The sequence below is a fragment of the Rattus norvegicus genome, chromosome 16 (genome assembly GCF_021556685.1).
Source record: "Rattus norvegicus strain SHRSP/BbbUtx chromosome 16, alternate assembly SHRSP_T2T, whole genome shotgun sequence".
In the NCBI taxonomy this organism is placed as follows: domain Eukaryota; kingdom Metazoa; phylum Chordata; class Mammalia; order Rodentia; family Muridae; genus Rattus; species Rattus norvegicus.
The window spans coordinates 66,453,577-66,478,293 of NC_141549.1; the positions used below are offsets into that span (position 1 = coordinate 66,453,577).

General features: G+C 46.5%; 2 protein-coding genes across 6 annotated transcripts in view; both read left to right on the top strand.

Annotated features, from left to right (window-relative positions):
• The window catches only part of Erich1 (glutamate-rich 1), a gene marked incomplete at its 5' end in the record, with an annotated part of 52,793,804 nt that overhangs the window by 35,583,017 nt on the left and 17,186,070 nt on the right, over window positions 1–24,717 (top strand).
• Window positions 1–24,717, top strand: part of Rbpms (RNA binding protein, mRNA processing factor) — a 154,894-nt gene that overhangs the window by 94,220 nt on the left and 35,957 nt on the right. For all 6 annotated transcript variants that reach the window (XR_015639525.1, XR_015639526.1, XM_087588981.1 and 3 more), the window contains 1 exon segment: window positions 7,475–7,625. Coding sequence is in view for 4 of the 6 variants with exons in the window: in XM_087588981.1 (XP_087445107.1) it covers window positions 7,475–7,625 (151 nt within the window). In the remaining 2 variants the exon portion in view is untranslated.

The following is a 24,717-nucleotide window of genomic DNA, read 5'->3' on the forward strand; positions in this document are numbered from 1 at the left end:
TGAGCCTTGGGACACGGCAGCTCTAACGTAAGTTTTGTTTTCTATGCGTGCATTTCACATCCCATGGATCACTAGGCTGAGAGAGAGTGGGGAAGTCTGACAGTGAGTGTTCTGGGGGGTGGTGTGCTGCTTCTCAACAGAGACAGTTCCACATGACTGTTCATCAGAGCACACACTTGAACCAGTGGGTTGGGGTGTGGTTGGAACCCCATGATCCATGCAGACACTTGGGAAGGAGACGCAAAGAGGACTGAGAGTTCAGTCAGGAGCCTGTCTGTCAGTAAGTTCTTTAGACTTTGGGCTTGGACGGTAGAGTTACTAGGGGGATTCGAGTTCCTTCTTCACCTTGAAAAAAGCCTGAGGACCCTTTTACTAGAGTTTGAGAGAAAGTCAACGGGGCAAGCAGGCTGCTGTCTGACATTCCCGGCAGCTGCCAGGAACAGAGAGAGTTGGAGAGAGGATGAGAGTTGTGTCTTTTGAGCTAGAGCACAAGAAGGCGAAGGCCGGCCAGAAAGAGGAGAGGGCACAGGCTGTCTGAGCAGCCTGCTTAAGATTTTGGTTGGTGTCCAAAGGAGATGAAAAGGTGGAAAGGGAAACTTCTTTTGAGTTAGAGTGCAAAAAGGCTATCAGGCTTCATCGCATTGGGAATCTGTAAGCCACCACAGCGAGGGGAGGAGCTTCTGGAATGTGTGAGCACAATCCTACTCCACATATTGTCAGGTGCCTCAGTTTCCCGCCCTGTGCATTCCTGTCACATGATTTACAGGCCTATGTGAATGAACTCCTGAGGGGAAAGACTCCAGTATGTTTTGTAACTCACCCAGATCAGAGATGGGAGCTCCTCAAGGTCCCTCGTAAATAGTGGTTTCCTGTATGGTTCAGGAATAACAACAGGAAAGGAGCTTAGTGTGGCCGCTCATGTTGAGCATTCTGTGTGTGGGTCTCCCCCTCCCCCCCCCCCCCCCCCCCCCCACCATCAGAAGCAGCATCTCTCTCTGTCCCAGACTGGCTTTGAGTCAGATCCTCTTGCCTTGGCTTCCAGGCCCTGGGATGCAGGGCGTGTGTCAATGTGTGTTCTGTTTGCTTTCCTCACTGTGATAAATCGCTCAGGCATAACAACTCCGAGAGGAAAGGGTCTGTGCCATCACTGAAGGAATTCAGATCAGGAACTCAGAAACTCCTGGGGAACTCTGCCTGCTGGCCCGCTCACCGCCTTGCTGGATGAGAAGCTCTCGGTCTTTTGTTTTATTATTTTAAATTTTTTCTTTTTGTTTTTAAAGACATGGACTCTAGGTCTGGCTCATCTGCCTCAGTATAGAAACTTGGCTGGCCTTAAAATCACAGAGACCCTCCTGCTTCTACCTCCAAAAGCACTGAAACAAAAGGCGTGCACGCGCACGAGTGGGCGGACAGATCTATTAGTGTTGTGTGTGTGTGCATGCAAGTGTGTGTGCGTGCACAGTGCTCACAGAAGCCAGCAGGGAATACCAAGATACCCTGGGATTCGAGTGACAGTTTAGAGCCACCATAGAGAGAGAGATGCTGGAACTGAGCCTGCTCCTAAGCCAGCTTTCTTGCTACTCAGTTGCCCTCCACAGTGAGCCCTGATATATCAACCCCTGATCAAGATAATCTCTCACAGACAAGACCTCAGGCCAGTCTGACCTGAGCAATTCCTCAATCCAGTACCCCTCTTCACTGGAGAGTCTAGGTTATGCCAGGTTGACAGTAAAAACTAACTCACAGTACACTGCTCTTCTGGACATTCTGGGTTAGTTTTTAGTATTAGACATTCTCAGTCTGCAAACAGTTGACTCCATGATGGCCACGCCTCCAAGTCTAGGTTCATGTAGGTTGAGCCTGTGTGTCAGTCTCAATGTGCATGGCTCATAAAGGGTAGTGGAAAACTGAAAATTTTTCCTGGGGTGAGAAAATTACCAGTTAGAAAGGGAAGGGCCCAGGCTTGGTGGCATGCACCTTTAATCCCAGCACTCAGGAAGCAAAAAGTTTTTGTGAATTTGGGGCCAGACTGGTCTACACAGTGAGTTCCCACAGAGCTACATAGTGAGACAGAAGAAACACAGGAAAGGGGCAGATCGATTATAACCCAGCCTTCATCAGCCATAGGAATCAGGAGTAAGCCTTACGCTGATGGCAGGCTTGAGGAGAAACAGGGCGTTTCTCAAGTCTGATGGTTCTTCTGAAGCGCTTAGAAACTAAGAAGAACTAGCCAGGCACGGTGGCTCTCAATGCCGGCCTGTACGCGCTTTGGAGGCTGGGCTAGGACCTCTCTGAGTTTGGGTTATAGAATGAGACACTTAAACTCAAAAAACAAAATTTTAGAAACTTTACACCAGAGGAAGTCTGGCAACTGATCAAAGCTCCTGTCAGCACCTCAGGGACTAGAATGACATCAAGTGCCTACTGGAACTGAGCTGTATGTAAACCAGAAATTTACACACATACAATAAAGTTGAATCGAGGGACAGTTTACAAAACAAATGGCCAGTACTCTCTAAATGTCAAGGAGACTGAGCAGGTGACAGGTTAATACTCCATATAATTCTGGGTCAGAATCTGGATCAAAAAACACAGTTTTAGGAAGTGTCGACTCAATAAAGTTAAAATACTACTTTATAAAGCTTGGTTAAAAACTGTGCGTAGAGGCCTAAGAGGAGAACTGAAGTGAAGTGTGTGGTAATAGACCAGCCTCAGGGACCTGTATGCAGGCACCAGGGAGTCTTACTACAAACCTATTCTCGAGTTATTTTTCAATAATTTAAAAAACACAGATAGGGAGGCAGGTAGGAGGGCAGGCCATGACACGTGTGGCGGTCAGAAAATAACTTTGCAGAAGTCAGTTCTGTTTCCGATTTTACATGGGCTCCAGAGGTGGAACTTAGGTTGTCGATCTTACACAGCAAACACCTTTATCCACCAAGGTAAGCGGAAAGCACCAACTGACTGTTGTATCCCTTAAGGGGCCCCTTCATGCTGATTCTGGTGTGATCTCTTTAAAAAGAATTTATTTAGTGTTTACCACCATAGGCACACATGTGGAGGTCAGAGGGCAACTCGCGGAAGTAGAGGAGAAAACCTCTCTCTACCATGTGTGTTGGCAGCCAGCAACCTCACTGATTATGTGATTCACTCTTTCTGAAGAGAACTGCTGGATGTATAAATTTAACGATTATACCGTCAACTGAGGTTCATGAGGATCCACACGACACAGGCTATGTGTGACTCTCCCCTTTCTTTTTTTTTTTTTTTTTTTTTTTTTTTTTTTTTTTTTTTTTTGGTTCTTTTTTTTCGGAGCTGGGGACCGAACCCAGGGCCTTGCGCTTCCTAGGTAAGCGCTCTACCACTGAGCTAAATCCCCAGCCCCGACTCTCCCCTTTCTTAAAACAGCAAAAGCCTAATACAGCCCTTGGATGTCTTTAAGACGGTCTATGTCTGCTACTGTTGCCTTGTTCTTGCTGTATTTTCTCTCTTTCCGTACTTGATTCCACTGCCCCTGAAACTCAGTGCTGGGGACTGGTAGACCCCCTTAATCATGGAACTACTTACTAAGTACCTCAGCCTAGTTGTCAGACACAGAATTGAAGCACTCTGTTTACCCTACCACATAACACTTTCCCTGGCATTGGGGTGAGAATCTAATGAACACCTGCTATGTCCAAGAGGCAAGGCGACCACTCTGGCCGCCTTCTGTATGTATCAAGGCTTCAGTCCCAAGACAGAAAGGATTATTTACTCATTTAGGGGACCCTCTATCCCTTGCGAAATCAGCTATGGTCAGAGAAGCAAGGGCACCGGGAACAGACATTGGTCCCCCGGTGCCCATTCTAGAGAAGGACCACTGAGCTGCCCTCCCAACCAGCTGCTCTTACTCTGATCACTTCCTGTCTTACTGCTGACTGCCGTGAATCACATAACCGCTGCACTGGTGGCATCAGAATTACCCAGCAGTCTTGGGAAATAGGATTTCATCTTTGAAGTTCTGCACCAAAAATCACAGTGACCCGGCCCTGCAACCAAAGCAAGTCCCCATGCGATCTTGTGAGGACCTCAGCCACACAGTAACTGCAGAGGTCCCCCCCCCCCCCCCCCCAGTGTCTGGATACCCCTGTATGAGCTCACCCATGGCCACTCCCACCGCCACTTTGTGACTCTGCCCCTGGTGAACCGGGCCTTGGATCTTCCACAGCTCTTTCCCTCACTCTCCCAGGCACTTGCCTCATCTGGATCTGCCCTTGTGCTCTCTGATGCATCACATGTCCCCATAGTAGTTGGTTTGGGTGGTTTGTAAATAATAACAATAAATAACAATTTCTTTATTTTAATAATTAATACTGATCGTTAGAAAGTATCCTTTTTTGGCCCATGTTCGGCCATTTCCATTTTCAAGAGAGTTTTGATACGTTATAATCGAGTTTTGATAAATTATTAGCTGGAGGGTCAGAAGTTGATTTTGAGTAGCAGTCTCCCTGGTTTTCTGTTTGTTGTTTGGTTTGTTTTGTTTGTCTTGTTTTTTTAAACTTGAAAAATATTCTCACTCTGACAGCATTTAATACCGAGTTACTCTAGCCAGAGATGAATCCTATTAACCTCTAATGAGAAGCACCAGGTGTTTGTCCCCCGCCGTGTCCTGTCTGTCTCCTTTTCCTTCTCCCTCTCTCGTGCATGTCGTCCCTCCCGAGGCTCATCATCCTGTACCATTTAAGATGTTTGGGACTTGGCTAATCCCTGTGGATGGAAACTTAGTGGAGCAGGATATTGATTGCCAAATATGGTATTGCTGCAAAAGATGCTGACGGAATGTGGCTTGTATTCTGAGCCTCTGGCCGCCCAATAAGCTGCCAAACAAATTAGGTCATTTTAACTTCTGAGCTTTCTTGTTTTGTTTTGTTTTTGTTAATAAGATGCTGGAACTTTGATTTGGAACATGATGTTGATGTTATTTTAGCTCAAACAAGAGAAGGGTCTGAGGAGGGGGCAGGGAGGAGGGAGGCTCAGTCCAGCAAGTTTTAGGTTGGTTGTGTAAGAAGCAAGCACACTGACAGTCTTGGTGGGTTCCAGAAAATCCATAGGCGAGCTGAAGGGAGAATTCAAATGTTCAGCCCCAAAGCCTACGACTAGCCGCTATAGGGCCCATGAACAGGATTCAGAGTGCTTGCCATCTCTCCTTGGATTGATAGAGGCTCAGAACTAAAAGATGCTTCCAGAAAAGGTTGGTGATTAGTGTAGGAGAGAACTCTCTGCTGCTTCTGTGTCTGACATTCTCTGGTGTGAACGCTCAGGGCCTTCTGGAGGAACCACAGTTACCTCTCAGCAAAGACACTCTATAGGTCCGTGTTCCAGACTGCTTGGTTGTAAGGGTGACGTTACTGGTTTTTCTGTCTTGTTTTCCTTCAGCACAGGGTCTTAGTCTATGGCCCATGATATCCTGGAACTCATGGTAACTCTCTTGCCTCTGCTTCCTCCCATGTGCTAAGACTCCTGGTGTGAGCTGGTGACAACAGGTGTGGTGGGAGGAAGCGGGTCTCAGTTGTGTGTTGGCGGAAGTGAATGTTGCTCCAGACGACAGCCTTGTCTCCTGATGTCTGTTCTGGGAATACAGTCAGACGGGCCCCAAAGGTTTTGTGTGTGTGTGTGTGTGTGTGTGTGTATTTATAATATATAAAATATATAGTTATATATTTCACAAACCTGGTACTTCTCTTTTTGACCTTGCTGGTTAGATCTATGTATATGTGATGTTCACTGCCCCTCGAAGTGTTATCTAGCCTTAATGGTCATATTCCCCGAAAATAACTAAGTCAGGAATAAGTTCTTCATGCTCCTCCAGGGTATCTCTGTGTCAGGGCTGTGGTTTGCCTACAGTCCGGGTTCCTATGACTGGTTCTTCCTTGTGTCTTTGGAACTGAACCTATGACGTTCAGAGCCACTCATTCTGGTCTACAGAGCCAAGAGATTCGTATTAGTTTCCTGTAAAAACACTCCTAACTTTTCTTTAAATGAAAAAAAGGTGGGGGATCACATACAGGAAATTCTCAAGATAAATTTAAAGAAAGGAAGGGTTGTGGGGGACAGTCAGGGCCACGTAAATGAAGTGTGTATTCTGAGAATAATTCACTTTTAGGACTGAGACAAACGTGGGATCAGAATCTGGTGTGTCTTTTTGACACCGTTGGTAGTACCCAGAATTCCTGGCAGTGAATGGTTTTCATTAGATTGTTAGTTTTGCCTGGTCATGGAGACATTCTTGAGTGAGGAGGTCCTGAAACCCACTTGATGTGTAAATCTTGCAGTATAGAGTGCTTGGGATCTGCTTTATTAAAACATGGTCTTTGTTGGTTTTTTTCTTGGGGGATGGGGGTTTCCTCTTGTAGCCCTGGCTGTCCTGGAACTCACTCTGCAGACCAGGCGGGCCTCAAACTCAAGAGAACCACCTGCCTCTGCCTTCCTGGCTGGTGTTGAAGGCGTGCACTACTGTGCTTGCCGAAATACTCTCTCGATTTTTAAAGGTGATGGGGATGAGCACCTGAACTTCATCTCAGGCTCGTGGAGTCTTTTGTTTGCTCACGTAGACTATACATGGACTGACCCTGGACTCTGACCTCATAGGTAGCAATGAATATCCTAGTAAGAGCACCAGTGGAAGGGGAAGCCCTGGGTCCTGCTAAGACTGAACCCCCAGTGAACTAGATTGTTGGGGGGAGGGCGGCAATGGGGGGAGGATGGGGAGGGGAACACTCATAAGGAAGGGGAGGAGAGAGGGGGATGTTTGCCCAGAAACCGGGAAAGGGAATAACACTCGAAATGTATATAAGAAATACTCAAGTTAATAAAAAAAAAAAAAAAAAGAAAGAAAGAAAGCCAACCGTAAAAATAGTTAGGATTCCACTGCTTTTAGCCTAGCAATTCATGTAGTAACAGAATCAAATGATGTTACATTTAAATACTGTAGCCATTGAATTCCTCTGTTGCGGGTATGCGGGGGTATGCGTGGCCTCTTATTGCCTTTGTAAATCTGAACTGGAGACAGAGTGTCTTTCTTCTATTTGTGGGAGCTACACGGAAGACTTTGACTGTTTCTTGTTCTGAGTGCAGCCTGCTCAAGATTGCAGGTGGCATCCTCCCTTGTCACTCTCTGGATCACAGTTTTCCGTGCTGTGCACTGACAGCAGTCGCCAGTCAGTGTCTTTAAGTTCACAACTGACAAGTTGTGAACTTGTCAGTCCACATTCTAAAAGTCAAAGTAGAGATCGGTCAGGAGGAACAGGGATGTTCGAGTATCCACGTACCTGAAGATTCAGTGGCCCAGCCACATTGTACTGTGAGCTTTGCATGTTCCGTGTAAATACTGAGGATGAGAGCCCTCGCCAGCCCTGTTCCCGGATAGGTCAGAGTTTATGTGTTTACTTTGTCACCATTCTGGTTTACATCTTCCCTTTGTTCTCTTTTTCCAAAGGGCATCCGCTTCGATCCTGAAATCCCGCAAACACTACGACTAGAGTTTGCTAAGGCAAACACGAAGATGGCCAAGAACAAACTCGTAGGGACTCCAAACCCCAGTACTCCTCTGCCCAACACTGTACCTCAGTTCATTGCCAGGGAGCCATGTAAGTTGATCTACTCCTCATTTTGAAATCAGCAACAGCAAAGGACTGTTACGAGGTGCTCGTGAGATAACACCGTGGGATGCCAAGCTGGTTCTTGTTTTCCATGGTGGCGAAGAAATGGCCTGTTCCTCCCGTCTAAATCCTGAGGGCTCTCTTGTTGGTGGTTGGCCATCGTAAAACCACGGTCCAGCTTGAGCAAAACTGTGCCTTCTAGATTTTCGTTCTCTGGGTTTGCTTGACATGCCGTTGGCCGCTGTGAGTGTGCCTGTAACTGTCTTCCCTGTCCTCGTTCTTGGGAGGAGTGGCTGGGTTATTGAATTCACTTTACTGTGACATCAGTTCTTTGGCTTTGGAAAAATATTAAAAATAAAAGGAGCAGATGTTTGGGAGCAAGTGATCCTGTGTTGAGAACCGTAGGGCGAGTAATGGACGCACGGACAGAGGGCTTGTAGCCCCGAGCAGTCAGTTCCAGCATTCTAAGACCAGCGAAACTTTAGAGAACCTAGGTTTTCTGTTTTCAATTATTTAAGGACACTGGCTAATTGTCGAACAAGATTTTTTTTTTTTTTTTTTTTTTTTGCCTCACATGACCGAGCTTATGCCTTTAACCATGGAGACAATGACTTCTTTGGTGAATAACTTCAGAGGGCTGACTTCATTTTCTCAGCTAAGCTCTATCAGGGGCAGAGCTGAGGCATGAGATGGGCTTTAATTTTCCCTTTCATTACAGAGCCATATGTGATTTAATATGGCAGGACACTCGTAGACGTCCAGGTTACGCACGGTTATCTGGAATGTTCTGTCCCATGGTTCCTGATCTTCTTGCCAAAGCACGAAGTCCTGACCCTTCCCTGGCCGTACCCTTCTCTGGGGTAGTTAAAAGGCACGTGGCTTCCTTGCCTGCCCCGTGTCATACGCGTGTCAAATTCAATCAGATCCTCCTGAAAGCTAATTATCTGGAGCCCGGTCAGCTTAAGAAAGCTGGTGCTGGCAGGGAGACAGGAGATAAGAGCTTCGTCCCTACTACTGCCAAACACAAAGGTTTTAATGGAGTCAGAGAAGAAAGTCATGGCAGGGGAAGGGGGGTGCGCTGTGCTCTTTTGTGTCTTAGAGAAGTTTGACTGCTTAGGAAGGGACTCTAAGTAGAACTGCATCTGAGAATGTAAGCCATGACTCACATAATTCATCCTGACCCGGTTAGGCCAGTGCTTTCTGATACATAATATTCTATTTACAAACAAACATTTATTGACGGAAGTAGACGAGTACGTTAAGATTTGAATTTGGCTGTCTGGAAGCAGGTACACCTATCTTTGTGTCTGGAAGCTTTCTTTCTTGACAGGGCATTTACAAAAGACTTTTAGGGTGCTTTGAGTTCTGTGTGTGTGTGTGTGTGTGTGTGTGTGTGTGTGTGTGTGTGAATATCTGCCTGCCTTGGATCTCATCACGTGACTGTGATTAATTCAAACAGGAAGTGTCACCCTGGTGATAGATCAGACCTTCAGCCTTTCATATCTATGCTGGCTGCTTTTCTTAGAATTCAAACCTGCGTTGCCCGTGCCTAGTGACGAGAGAGACAGCCTGATCACAGAGGGTGGTAGAAGCTGGGGCAGTGGGTGTGGGGGGGGCTGGTAACCATCCTTGGCCCCTAAGCGCGTGTCGGCAGAGCTCAGCTGTCTGGCCACACTGGTCACTTTCCTTGCATGGCAATAGAACAGAAGTCCGAAGTGGTCAGATAGATTCCCTGGCACAAACAAACCGGGCAGATCCTGGCAAAACAAACGTGAAGCTGGGTGTGGTGGTGCACACCTGTAATCCCAGCTCAGGGTGGCGAGCGCTGGGGTGTGGCGAGATGCAGCAGGAGGTGGCAAGAAGTTTGAGGTCGGCCTGAGCTACATAGTAGGTGTTGGGATCCCCCCCCCCATAAAAACAGATCTGTCCCCAAAACCCTAACCAGAAAGCCATTTGAGGGGGAGGGGGGAATAGTAGCGTTTTCTTGAGAAAATTAAAGTAGGCAGACTTTTTCTTTATATAGCTCCTTTTTACGCCAGAGGCCCTGACGAACAGCCCTTCACTGTGAGTCAGCTGACCTTGCCATCCACCGGCGGTCCCTCTGGGAGCTGTGACTTTCCATAGCCCATACAGCATAACTGTTTTCTGAGAATCCTATCCCAGGCTAAATGCCTGAGGGGTGCGGCCTGGCTGGTTCAGTTGTATTGTGCAGTTGTTCTGTTTAACCACCTGTCAGGAGGAGCTCACAGTTAGTTCTGGGGCTGGAAAAGCTGAGGAACCGACGTGAAGGCTGTCCGTGTTCTCACATGGGAAGTTCTCTGCCGTCCTCTGACTCAACCGTACAACCAACAACTGCTCTCAGTTCTCCAGCAATACCCGCTGAACTGAACCGGGGAGTCAGCGTGCACTGCATCCTGGGAAAGAAGGAAGCTGTGGCTGCTGCCCACCGGAGCCATTAATCCAAGAAGTCATGGCAGTCGCAGTTGCTAGGGAGTCTGGGCCCCATTGTGAAGGACATGAGGGAGGCGCTGCATTAGTCTAATGGCATCTGACTCCTTCCTTTGTCTGCTGACCACACAGAGGCCAGGAACCAGATTCACTGTCTGAGTGAGGGTGGTGGTGGTAGCCTTGGCTGTGGCAGCTGTTGACACATTTATCGACCTTCACAAAAACGTTTTAAGTTTTCCGTGCTCCTGTTCTTTATAAAATGAAAATTATGTTTCAGTCACATGATCGTTGTGAGCGCTAACAAAGCCATGTCCCAGGATCACCCGTTTAGGATTAGGAAGACGTAAATGTCCGTGGCGTGGCAGGTGAATGTACGATGCAGTCCAGTTTTTTTTTTGTTTGTTTGTTTGTTTGTTTGTTTTTGTTTCAAGATTTATTTAATGTATATGAGTACACCGTAGTAGTTGTCTTCAGACACACCAGAAGAGATCCCATTACAGATGGTTGTGAGCCACCATGTGGTTGCTGGGTTTGAACTCAGGACCTATGGAAGAGCAATCAGTGCTCTTAACCGCTGAGACATCTCTCCAGCCCCCAGTTTTGTTTTTACAGGGCCTGTGGGTCACCATTCTTCCCCACTAGTTGGTGGCTCGTGTTTAGGAGAGAGTGACGGTACAATTCCAGGAAACTAGTATGTCTTCCTTCCTAACCGATTTTGGGGAGTTGTGAGGGGAACATATCCTGAAGGGACTCAATGTGTATCCCTGGGTAGCCTGGAACTCCAGAGAAGGTTAAGCCAGCTTTGAACTTGAGGCCGTTCTCCTGCTCGTCTGCCTCTCAGTCCTGTTTATAGCTGTGTGTGTGTGCCCAGATTATCTGTATTTTCACAAATGAGATCAATTGTTCGAAGTTCATACTCCTTGCAGCCGTCGTTGTCTAATGTTTTGTGGTAATGTTGAGATTTTGTTTGCTTGCCTGCTTGTTTTCACAATACCAAGAATAAAACTGAGGTTCCCAGGCTAGAGAAGTACTCTGCCTTTGATTTACATCCCCAGCCTTCTCTCTACAGGATCCCTCTGTATAGCCTTGGCTGTTCTGGAAGACAGGTTTGCCCTGTAGACCAGACTGGCTTTGAACTCAGATCCACCTGCCTCTGCCTCCCAAGTGTTGGGATTAATGACGGGTGGTTAACACCACCAAGAAAAATCTTTAAAAGAGGTGATTTGAGTTCAAATGAGACCCAAAGTTAGGTGGATGGAACCCCATCCAATACCACCATTATCCTTAGGGAGGGAGGGAGGGAGGGAGGGAGGGATGGAGGGAAGAAGGGAAGGAGGGTGGGTGAGTTCTGTGGCATAATGAGAGAGGCCCCTAAGTACACATGGGAAATGGCAGCCCTCTGGGTGAAGGAGGGGCCCCAGGAGAATCAGGCCTGCCTGGCCTTGGCCTTGGCCTTGGTTGACTGAAAGCCTGTGTGACAGATAGATGATTGTTTACACAGTTTATGGATGTCTGTCAGGCCAGCCCTGACAGACCAGCATGTTGGGATGGATTGAAGATCATGACCCCTTTGGTCTAACCATCTCACCGTCATCCTGTGTTTGCTTTCTCAGGTGTCATAGAGTGAATCTGGTTAGTCACCCACAGGCTTACTGCTGTATGTGAGATGTTTGAAAGTGGCCTCATAGATGGTCCTGTGTGTGTGTGTATAAACATGTGTGTTACGTGCCTTTGCTCCTCAAAGTCACGGCTCCTGCAGTTGTCTGCATTTGGACATTCAATATCGAGCAGCCAGAATTATTGCTCATGGATTTTTTTTTAACTGGATTTGCTTTTATGTTTTTTTAAGTCTGCTCATAATTGCTTACTGCCAGCAAAATGTAGAAGCTGCACAGTAAGAAGCCGATAAAAGTGTGTGCGCTTGCACTCATGTGTCACGTGCATGCACATGCCAGTGGATGCCAGGGAAAGGTGTCAGATCCCCTGGAGGTACAGGTGGTTTTCATGCAGCTTGTGAGAGCTGGAGACCGAATTCAGGCTCTGGAAGGCAGTAAGGGCTCTTAACTGCTGAGCCATCTTCCTAGTAACCTCCCCTGAGGATGTCCAGTCTGCGTGCACTTCAGCATATCCCAGTACTTAGGAAGTATAACTCTAATCATACTCCCATCGTGCATAGGGAATTGAATGCTTTTGATTTAGACTGTCTGCAGCATGCCGTAGATTGCAGTGTTCCTAAAGGCAGAGGCAGCCAACACCTAATGGGGCCTTTGTTTGCTCAAATTAAACTGTCCTCTTTTTCCATTCTTTATTTAAAGGCAGGTTGGCCTTACCTCATTATGTGCCTGAATCAGTGACCTTGAACTCCTGGTCTTCCTCCACCTCCCAAGTGCTGAGATAACCGATAACCGGGTGTTCATCAGCGCCACGGCCACGTTTCTTGTAGTTCTGGGCACTGAATCTTTCTGCCGCCTGGGGGCCATCCCTGGACCTCAGTTGAGCCTTGAGCAGATTATCCACAGACTCTGTAGTGATCCTTCTTCCGGAGTTCCAACCCTAGGGGTTTATGGTTCTGTGGGATCTGTACTGGGACTGAGTATATGTGTGAGGCCTGTAGTTTCTCACAGAAACCTATAGTTTGCTAACCATAAAGGCTAGGCCAGTAATCCTTGAGGATCTCCTGACTCTACTTCCCCAACACTGGATTACAAGCAGGGTCCTCCATGCCTGGCTTTCTGTGTGGATGCTAAAACTTGAATTCCGATCTTTATGTCTTTGGGCTAAGCCATTTTACTGACCAAGCTATGTCCCCTGGCCTTTACCTCTGAATTGTTAGGCACACAGTTGTATTTGGGAATGTCAGTAGGCCAAGGAATTGAACAACCTTCACCCTTCTATCTTCCCTCTGTCCTTGCAGCCTCCAAAGCCTGCAACTGCAGTTTCCCATTCACCCAGCACTGTTTAAGCTTCACACCTCAAGGGATCCCATGAAAGTTTGGGTCTGTGAAGTCCATAATGGGGGGGCAGGGCCTGGGGATTGAACCTCCATCTCTGAAGCTCAACATGACCATAAAACAACAACTCTGTGTTTGTCTTCCTGAGCAGCAACCCAGCATGCCTTTGCAGTCTCTGTAGACATTTGTCTGTCCAGATGTTTGTCCTGACAGTGTGCTGGGTGCAGTGCCAGTGCTGCAAGGTGCTAGGAACCCTACTCTCCATAAGTGGGACCTTTTGGGAAGGTGGGAAAAGGGCAGGAGAATCGAGTGGGCAGGAGACAGGAAGCCGGAAGCAAAAATGCTGACTCGCAGGTTTGCAGTGCTGAGAGCAGAACCCTGAGCCCGGAAGCAGCTCCTTTAGGGGCCATGTGAACTTTGCAGAACCTAAACTTCATTGGTCTGGTGATAAAAATTTCAAGTGTCTCCTGACGATCTCTGTCGAGTGTGCATGCATGTGTGTGGTTTATTCATGTGTGCAAACTTTTGTGCAGGTGAATGTGGAGGACAGGAGTTCTTTCTCTGTCACTGGCCACCTTATTCTTGCAAAGCAGGGTCTGACTGAACCTGTAGCTCAGTGGTTGGCTACACGAGCTGGGCAGTAAACCTGGGGAGCTTCCTGACTCCAACCCCTCCCCTCACGTGCGGGAGTACAGGAGACCGTAATCACTCTGCAGATGACTGTTTTATATGGGCGCTGGGGGTAATTAAGTACCTGAGTAACCACTCAGCTACTTTACCAACTGAGCTGTTTCCAGCTCTCAGGATTGAAAGCAAGAATCCAGGCCCAGAAAAGAGTCGTCTTTGTCCTGTTTAGTTTTGATGTGTGTACTTGACTTTTGCCACTGCTGCGAGGAAATTCCTGACAAACAGAGCTATTTTGCTTTATGGTTCGGGAGGCACAGTGGTACCAGCCACCAAGGAAGTGAGCAGTGATGTTGTATCTGCAGTCAAAGAAATTAACAGTAATAATAACTTCTCACCATCCAGAAGTACTCGGCTCACATCTGTGTATCCTACGGCATAACATGTATAAAATAGCAGCCCTGGTGTGTTGTTTGGTTGGAATTATAAGACTAAGCTGTGTTTCACTTGTCCAACCACTATCACCAGAGCAGAACCTTTAAGGTTCGAGTTGGGAAAGGGGTGAGTTCCAGCTGACGGGCAGAGGCCAAGTGGGGACAGTAAGATACTCATCCTCCCTCCAACACTTTGGGAAAAGCTGCCTTGGAAAGACCAGGGGCAAGAACAGAAGGGCTATATGTATTACCTTGTTAAATATCTTAGATATAATGTATAGAGGAGGAACATATTAATAAGAAACCTTGGCCCCTTCACTGTCCCCTTGACGTGGCCTGGAATACCCCAGGGCCACCCACTCCTGAGGGGGATGATAGGACACACATCTTTATTTATCTTACCCCAACTGGTTTTGATGGGTAAGGATCTAAACGTAAGCTGGGCATGGGGGGAAGGGGGCTTCAGTGCACTAGAGGCCAAGGCAGGAAAACTGACTGACTTGAAGGCCAGGTTGGGTAACATTATGAAGTGTTCTTCACCCCCAATCCCACCCCAAAACAAACCAAAAGAGGGCTGAAAGGAAACTGTAATAGGTGGTCAGAAATAACAGGGAACAGGGAAGAGACATGTTGGTGCATGTACTGAGAAGTGGAAGCCAAGGGTGCAGATGTTCGGGCCAGCCTGGGGCCCAGGACCCTGATTTAACCCCACCTCCCCCTAAACCCCCACAAGTCAGCTGGGGGACAGAGGTCTCAGGGACAGTACTCCAGCCTGTAGTGAGAGAGGTGGCTCTCGGCTTTTCTCTTTGAGCGTCCTGTCATGGGACTCAGGCCTAAGGAATCTGTCCTTGAACCTGGTGAGTTCACAACAGTCACAGCAACATGACACTGGTCAGCAGCCCCTTGCCCATTCCCCGAATGACCTCCTCTAGGAGGTATAGTCCCAAGAGGCCACAGGACTGCCACTGGAGATACACCAGGTACCCAGGTCCTGGAAGGCGAGGATAACCAGTTCAGCCAGCCCAGCCCAAAAGATGCCAGGACAAACTACTGTAAGGAGGATCCATCTTTAGCCGAGCCATTCTCTCTTACTCACCTTCTGTCCTGTAATGATACCTGAGAAAATCCGACTTACAAAGAAGAGAGCTTTATTTTGGCACACGATTTTGAGCTGTGATTGGTTTGGGCCTCTTGCCTATGGCACATGCTCTTTATAGCATCAACACCCATTTATCACCAAGAAGCCAAGAAAGAAAGGGCATGCTCTTGGTGACCCCAAGACCCCATGAGGTCAGACCAGAAGTTTCCACTGTGTACATGGAGCCTGTAAAATGGCCCCTGGGGGATATTGAAGACCCAACTCTAGTGCCCAACATTGTCCACCTCCACCGCCCATCTGTCTTCAAACCTAGGAATACCTGTAGTGGTCGGTGTTTATGGTTTTAATAATTTAATGACATTATGAGGCAATCAGTTTGGTGATACTGTATCTAACTATGGACACAGCTTTTTTTCAAATGGAAAATAAATTGTTACACAGCTGACCTTGAATTCCTTTCCTCCCAGATCTCAGGGCTGGCTTAGTATCCGTTTCACCATCAGAGCCTAGCTCTGTTACAAACAAGCTCTCCTTCAGAACCCAGGAACTGGAGTGTGTCTTTCTTCCTGAACACCTCTCTTCCCCCCTAACACTAAAATGTGTGTGAAAATCTCAATAAGTCTAGCCCATCGTTTTTAAAATAATAGACTTTGTAATCCAGGCAATTTTCCCCATCCGTGCTTTGTAAACTAAGCTTATTGGTGACAGTTTTTCTAGAAGCACTGAGCATACAGGATTGATTCAGAAGAAGCAGGTAGGTCTGGAGAGATGGCTCAGTGGTTAGAGCACTGTCTGCTCTTCCAGTGGGCCTGAGTTCAATTCCCAGCAACCACACGGTGGCTCACAACCATCTAATGCCTGGTGTGTCTGACAACAGCTACAGTGTGCTTATATATAATAAATTAAAAAAATAAAAAAAACTTAAAAAAAGTAATTGTTTAAAAAAAAAAGAAGAAGCAGGTAGCATTTATTTAATTAGACTTGTTTAGGGCAGGGTCTCATGTAACTCAGGCTGTCCTGGACCTTCCAAGTATTGTGACTGCAGGTCTGTGCTCCACTCTCTGGTGCGGGCTACAGTTGTTTGTTAGGTGTTAAACTGTGTTGCTAACCACCTTAGGTGTTACTATGTTGCTAACAACTCTTACAAATTTCTGTTTGTTCTTGCCTTCCATTCTGTGGTCCTCAAATAAACAGCAGCTGCGGCTTGCACAGAACAGCAGTTCTCAGTGCGGTCCTCCAACCTTTAGGTGGTCTCTGGTCTTCTCTCCCTTTCTTGTTCTTCACTCCAGTTGAGCTCCAATGGCTGCAGCCCTCAGTTTAGCTCTTCCCGTGAGAGTAGTTTCTCTTCTCCAGTGGACAGTGGTGAAGTTACTGGCCTTTTTATACAAGATTTGCCAGCTAAAATTATATTCTTTACACTTTTACTATTAAAAAAATAAAATTTTATCTAATAATGTCCTTGATGAGGAGGTAGAAGAAGGTAACTGAGTATCAGGTCACTTGACTGGAGTCAGTGAGACCCTTGGTTGGTTCCCCAGCACTATAAAAAAATGATATTCATCTGTCAACTTGTAAGTGCAGTAGTGAATCCTCCAAGGGTGTGTGTGTGTGTGTGTGTCTGTGTGTGTGTGTCAATAAAAACTGGTTCTTTTGTAGTTTTAAGTGGACATGGGTGTTTTCTCCTTTTCCTTTTTTTTCCTTTTAAAGCTTTATTTATGTATCAGAGTACAACATTGCTGTCTTCAGACACAGCAGAAGAGGGCGTCAGATCCCACTACAGATAGTTGCGAGCCACCATGTGGTTGCTGGGAATTGAACTCAGGACCTCTGGAAGAGCAGTCAGTGCTCCTAACCACTGAGCCATCTCCCCAGCCCAGTTGCTTTCCTTTGTAATGCGACTTTAATAGAAACTGATAGACTGGCACAGGAAGATTTGGCAGACAGGTTTTCTCACAAATATGCAAAACTGTCATTTTAAAGAAAATAACTTATGACCAAAAATTTAGAAGTAGAAATCAGACACTAAAGTTTTAATTAATTGAAAATTTAGTTTAGTAACTTCCCTTCTACCATGAGTTCCAGCTTCCCTACACAGAACTATGAAGCTAATGGATTTTTTTTTTTTTTTTTTTTTTTTTTTTGCACGGTGGAATGAGTCAACATTTGGAAGAGCTACATAACTCAACCAGTATTTTTCCAATGGCATGATTTATTACAAAGTTGGATGTGGAAGAAAATCCTAAAATTAATCGTTGTTTTCAATGTAACAGAATATGAAATTCATTCATTGTAATGTTTTTTAGGTCCCATGATGCAACTACTTGTCCAATCTAAAGGGAGAGGGTAACAAGAGAGGGTGATGGGCCCCCTCCCCTTCCGGGGGACACACACCTAAGGTGTTCTCATGTGTGGAGTCTGTATTTGACTATCTATGACATCAAGTAGAAAGGGTCTTGGAGGGAGGAGGGAGAGGATTTCGGCAGGATTGGGCAGAAAGGGTCAGACGATGAGGAATAAACTTGAGCAAAGTGCATTGGAATAAATGTAGAAAATTTATATTAGATGAGGCTGGAGAGATGGCTCAGTGGTTAAGAGTACTGGCTGCTCTTCCAGAGGCCCTGAGTTCAGTTCCCAGCACCCACATGACAGCTCACGGTTGTATGTAACTCCAGAGTCAGAAACCCTCACACAGACATGCATGCAGGCTATAATATACACCAATACATAGCACATAAGTAAGCAATGAAAAAGTCTTAAACATGAATATTGAAGACCATTATTTCATTCACTGGCTTAGAATAATTACTTTTTAAAAAGAAATGTTCTTTGTCACAGTTTGTTGTGATATCAGAAGGTCTTCCCGCTTGTTGTGCAGGCCATATTTTTGTCATGCCCTAGAAGCAGAACAGTATGTTGAGATGGATTTAATTAGAAGCAGATGTGAGGCTCTAATTGTCTTCTAGTAAACCAGATACTAAAGAGATTTGCACGAATACAGAACTAAAGCCTTGTCTTGTCTTGGAATGTGATGCCCTGCCCACCCCCACCCCCTTTAATATTAATGGCTTTTCTAACTGGATTCTGTTTAGTGTGCTCAGCAGAGCTGGCGTTAGTTGACGCTCTCACCTTACAGACTCCTTGGAGCGTTGATTGTTCCCCTGAATGTCATCGCTGTTGGGTTGTCCTCTCTCCCAAATCTTTTCCTAAGACCTCCTGCCTCCAGACAAGTTGGGCACAGAAGGTTCTGAGCCAGTCTAGGAGAAAACAGACAAGTGATGTCTAGCTTACCTGAGCCCTAGACTCAGCCCGGAATGGGCAGGAGGATCGGAATTTCTTGGTCATCCTGGGCTACTTTGCTTTGTAACGTTAACATCTGTTCCGGTTGAGTGGCCTTGGGAATCTGCACAAGGGAGTGTGGCAGCAACAGAGACTGGAAGGACCTGGGGCTCTGCAAGCTTTTTGCTTCATCAAGCAAGAACACCTCCTGCCCGGGTATAGCATGGTGCCACCAGTTATTCTCAAAGTCACTCCGTATGGTGATGACCCAGCCTGGTTGGCCTCCCCATTTGTTACCAAGGCCAGTGTCTCAAGGAGTTCAGACGTTGAACATTTAAACATGGTGGTTTTAAGACATCATCATAACATGAATTTTAAACATGTGTATATAATTTTTTCATATTCTTTGGTGTCTCCCCCATCATAATGTGACTGTTTGAATTTAATAGAAAATTTGGAGAAAACTGTTTGTCCAGGAGACAGCACTTTAGTATGGTGGGTAAATAACAGTGAGTAAACATAAAGAAAGCTGACTGAATGGGTTATCCATTCCTGTGCCAACAACATCTGCTTTGATTCCCAGCTTTGGGCCTCATGGATTTCATACCCAGGAATGTGTAGCTGATTCCTAATCTTGGGATTCCCTGCAGGCGACCTCTGCCAGGAGAGGGACATAAGTGGAAAGGCTTCGGGTGTAATGCATTTGCCACTGAAATCTTAGTCTTCCCTGCTCCCTGCAGAAACTTAGCCTCCCCGGGCTCAGCTGTAATACAACAAAGACAGAAGCAATGTGTGTCTGCTTCAACATAGTTTAATTAGTGGCGGGAGGTGGAGGAGTGCCTCTCTGTCCTTTAATGAAATAGTCTTTGAAGGTCAAGGAGATCAAGCTGGTCAAACATTAACAGTCCCATACAGGAAGCAGTGTTGAATTCCCCTCCTAATTCTCTCACTCAAGTTTAGCAAACATTTGGGGCAAGGGGAGAGAAGTTGTGCTCACCCTATGGGGACCGACAACATGAAGCCAACAAAAGCTAAGAGTGGCTTTATAGACTATGAAGAGGCACACCAGCGAGGCTGAGGACCGTGGGCAAGAAGGCAGAGGGGGCGACTAGAACTCTGTGAACTTGCTAGCTGGGCATGGGAAAGACCTCTGGAAATTGAACTGACCAGAAAGCCTGTGTGCAGATCAAAATGTAGAGGAGGAGAATCCCCAGCAGCTCAACTGGCAGCTGCAGGAGAGCTGCACCCCACAGAAGGAAGTGACCACACCAGGTGGGATTGGAGCGGAGTACTGTTAGTAGAAACATTCCCTGGGCAGTGGAATTCACTCAGTCCATGTTGGATTGAGTCTGTCAGCAGTTTTTAAAGAAGCGACTTGTTTATTGTTTTCGCTTTACTGTGGATGGGGCTAGAAGATGAATGTGTGTGGAGGCCACAGAAACAGCTAGAGTTGCTTCCTTTGAAACACCAAAATCTGACTCACCAATTAGGTTATCGTAGCTAGCTGGCATTCAGCCCAAGGATCCACCCATGTCTACCTCCCCATGCTCGTGTCATAGGTATGTGCCACCACACCTGGTATTTGTACGCTGTCTGTGGGGATTGAACTCAGGACCTCAGGCTCTCAAAGCAAGCACTTTACTATTTCCCTTTGTATAGAAAGGTTGGCATCTCCATGGTTCATGTTTTATTTTTGCTGAGGAACTTGGGGTGCACACATGTACATACGCACACACACGCGCACACACACTCGTGCGCGCACACACACACACACACACACCCTCATGTTTTCAGATATACCAATGTAAAGACAACAGTGTAACCAATAATAGCACACCATTCATAGCGAGTAGACTTTTGGCCATTATTTACTTAGAATCCCTTCTGGGGTCTCAGTGATTGACTCATTCTGTCAGGACCATGTAGCATCCACTTATGTCTCTTGGCTGGCTTTAATCTAGAACACTTCCTTCCCTTCGTTTTCATATCATTGATTTTTAAAGATAAGGTATTCGCCTTCTTGATTAAAAAGTCCTCCTTTGGGGTCTGTAGGTTTTATTCGTCTTCAGGGCCCTTCTTGGTTCCCTTGTTCCTCTGTTGGCTTTAAAATAAAAGGCAATGAGATTAGGTTGGAGTTCGGGTATGCCTTTTGAACAAGAATGCAGCCTAGGTCCACATGGACGTCACTTCCCCTGACAGTCGTGAAGCTGAGTCCTTGTTGGGAGCTAGGAGGGACTGTGGACTCAGATAGTGAATCCATCCATCCATTCATGTTACAGTCCTTATCAGTTTGATTGGCTGATGTTTTGAGACAGTGTCCTGGTATACCCTTGACTAAGCTGCAGCTCCTTTTGTAGACTAGGCTGGCCTTGAACTCGCCTCTCTTCTGACCCTCCTGCCACTCCTTGAGTGCTGGAATTACAGATAATGTACCACACCAACTTCTTTATAAAGCCTTGTCCATTGATCTTTCCCCCATTTCTTCACTGGGGGCTGAGTCGTCTGGCTTCCCTAATTCTCATGATTTATAGTAGCTTGGACCCACTCAGATTAGTGTTTTCCCTTTTATGGGGAGTTTTGGGTTTTTCCTCTACTTGTTTAAATTTTTTTCTTTCTTTTGGTGTTTGAGACAGGTTCTTGCTGTCTAGCCCTGGTTGTCCTGGAACTCTCTGTGTAAACCAGGCTGGCCTCATGCACAGACATTTGCCATCGCCTCCTGGGTGCTGGGATTAAAGGTGTGAACCATCAGGGCTGGGTTGAATTTCTTTCCTTTTTTCCCCCTGACTTTGAGCGATTCAAGGCACTCACTCGTTCTCTCTCTCTCCTCCCTCTCCCTCTCCCTCTCTCCCTCCTCCCCTATCCTTCTTTCCTATCTAGTGATGGGTGTGAAACTGAAGGGATAAAGTGTGGGAAAAAGTACTCACAAAGATTGACCACAGGAGTTGGTTGTAATTTAACTTGTTTTGAAGACCAACATACAGAAATTAGCACTTGAGAGGTAGAGAGGCAGAAGCAGCACAAGGTTCAGCTACGTAAGAAGTTTGAGGACAACTCTGGGTACATGAGGCTCCATCTGGACAGTGTGCCAGGGAATGGGGTGCCTTTTAATGTAAAGTGATCATAAATCAATGAACAAATGACACTGATTAGATCCCTTCAGGAATGTTCTGATGATGACACTGCTAAACATTGAACTGCCTACCTCTGTGATGGGCAGTCAAGATATACTATGCCTGTTTCTCCTTTCGTTTGATTACATACTTGTCCTTTATTTTAAATTACTTTAAATTATCAAACCATTGTTTTGTAAAATGAACCTGGGCTCCTAGTTTTCACCCAGGTCACAAGGTGTGGAGAACCACACCTGAAACTCAACACAACACACAACACAGTCTTGCTTCTGTCTCAAGGCTGACACCGGTTTCTGTCTCTCCTCCAGTCACGTGCATTTGTCAAGAGTTAATTGGACTGTATTAGCTGTGGAATCTTGATTTCAACCTTAGCCAGTATCTATCCACTTTCTATTGTGCCTTTCAGAGATAGTTATCAAGTCTATCCATAGAGAATGCCGGTGCCAGGGACATGGGCGCTCCTAGGCTAGTCTGTCAGCTTCCCTAAGCTTGCACGTTTGTTTCCGAGCACGCTGCTATTTCAGTGACTATATGTCCTGGATAAATTTAGTATAGATGTGTTTGATGAACTGTCACTAAAATTTATTTAAGAGATTATTTGATTTCACAGTGAATGTTTCTGAACTTGCTTAAGCTCTTTCCCTAAAACAGCAATGTGACTTGACTTCTGGCAAACGCTGACTGAATAAATAGCCTTGTGCGATGTTAAGTTTAGACTTTAACCCCTCCCGCTTCTAGTCCAGGTCCAAAAGAACTTTAAAGGACTAGAATCCTCTGACCTCACTTAAGGCCCAGACAATGATGCCAACAAGCGCCAGGAAGGATACTCAAAAAGAAAACCGACTATTTGGAAAGAGAAGATGGAAAGCAAATCATTTTGTCCCCCTCCACTTGTCCCCCCTCTCATCCCGTGAAGAACCTAGAGCAGCCCTGTGGAAAGCTTAGGAATCACCTCTCCTTCCCTCATCCCTCGGGTCAGATACTTTCAGGGCCGCCGACACACCAAGCAGAGGCAAATGTCTCTAAGCCGTAAGGTAAAGTCACAGTACAGACTGGGGACACAACCCAGGCTTCTCACTTGGGAAACATGAAGTCCCTTCCCATTGGTTACTGGGACATCTGTGAGTCCTGGAAGGCACTTGCTGAGTAAACTCAGTGAGGAGTGTTTTAGATGAGATGAGCTTTAAGTCTTTGAGGGTACAGGAGGTAGGTTGGGCTAATGCTGTTAGCAAAAGCATTTGATTTCCTTCTCCATTTTACTGGGCTTGTAGATGATGGCTGAGGTCAGGGTCCATCAGAGAGAGTGTCCTCCATAGCTGCCCCTCCAGCTCTGTCACCATGGATGGGGCCAGCTGCTTAACCACCACCACACACACACACACACACACACACACACACACACACACACACACACACACACACACACACACACACCACACACACTTACTTACTTACTTACTTACGTATTTTTCAAGACAGGGTTTCTCTGTGTAACCTTGGCTGTCCTGAACTTGCTCTATAGACCAGGCCGGCCTCAAACTTACAGAGATCTGGCTGCTTCTGCCTCCCAAGTGTTGGGGTTAAAAGCATGCGCCAACACTGCCCAACTCCCTTGGACTCTTTTCTGAATAACTATGGGTGTGTAAAAGAATTCCTCATCACTTAGACATCACCATCTATGTGTTGAATCATCTAAAAATGTTTTATCTGTTTTAGTCCCTAGATTAATAGCCATGATAACAGGCATGATTTGTGCATGCACATGCATATGTGCACATGTATGTGCACGCCAGGGCATGAGTGTGGGGGTCAGTGGCAACTTGAAGGAGGATTTGTTCTCTCCTCCTGCCATGTGGGTTCCAGGGATTGATAGTGGGTCATATCAAGCCGCTCTCTTAGCTGAGCCATCTCACAGTCTGCAAACCCTGAAGACAGCGGCATATGTAGCCCCCAGAGTCTTCAAGGCGCGCACGCTCTGATTGGCACCACCACTAATCCTCATACCCAGTATGCTCTCTGCCGTCCAGAGAAGCACTCAAAGGTCAAAGAGTCTGCCATGTTCTCCTTGCTTCTGAACCTTTTTCAGACTCGTTACTCCCTGGCCATCATTCAGTTCCTTCATGACTAGGTGCAGGAGGAGGAGGGATGGGATCTTGTGTATAGTGCGTGCTATTCGCAGACTCACAGCCCTCACCTTCCCCCTCGAGTGCCCTGATTACAAATGGGTACGTTTCCAGGCCCTTGCTTTTCCATCCTTCTTTTCTCTCTCTGATCTGTAGGTTCCTTTATGATAAAAGTAGGCTCTGTATAGTGTCTTGACACATAGTTGCTGTGTAATAAATACTCGTCATTAATTAATTAATTGTAGCCACATCTCTGTTACTATTTGACCAAGATCCGTGTGCTCTGAACTTGTGTTCACCGGCCTCATACGGCTTCCTTGAAGAATCTAGATTTCTGAGGTCTGGTTCTTCAGAGAGAGAAGAATGTTCCGGAAGAGTGACTTCTCGTACCAGGGCAGGTTTGTAGATGAGCTGACTACAGAGGGCAAAAGGATTGCCTCGTCCTAGGGAAAGCAGGTGGAGCCTGTCAGGAAGCGGGCAGAACCACAGACCCAGGAAGACTGCCCAAATGCACGGGTGCGGGATGCGGTCTCGACCTCAGTGACTTTGAAGCCCTGGAAAGCTTGTAGTGGACTTAATGCTCCCATGATGCCTTGGGGAAACCTGTTGTGAGCTTGGGACTCTGATGACTTACATTCCAGGCAAGGGGAAGAAGGGAAATTGGGTGGCAGGGCTGGCTCTGTTCAAGGAGCCATCTCTAATTTTACTCAGGCACAGGTGAGTTGGTGGAGCGTGTGGAGAGGGCTCTACGGAGGTCCTTAAGACGGTAAAGTGAGCAGTTCAGAAGGTGTTGGCAGCTGTAGGATCTATGATTTTATGAGAGTGGTAGGTTGTAAGGAAGTGGGGAACCAACGAGATGGGCCATCAGATAGAAACGGTGGTCACTAAATTTGATGACTTAATTCAATCACCAGGACCCATATGGTGGAAGGTGAAACCTGCAGATTGTACTCTGACCTCCCCACACGTACTGTGGCGCCTGTGACACCCGTGA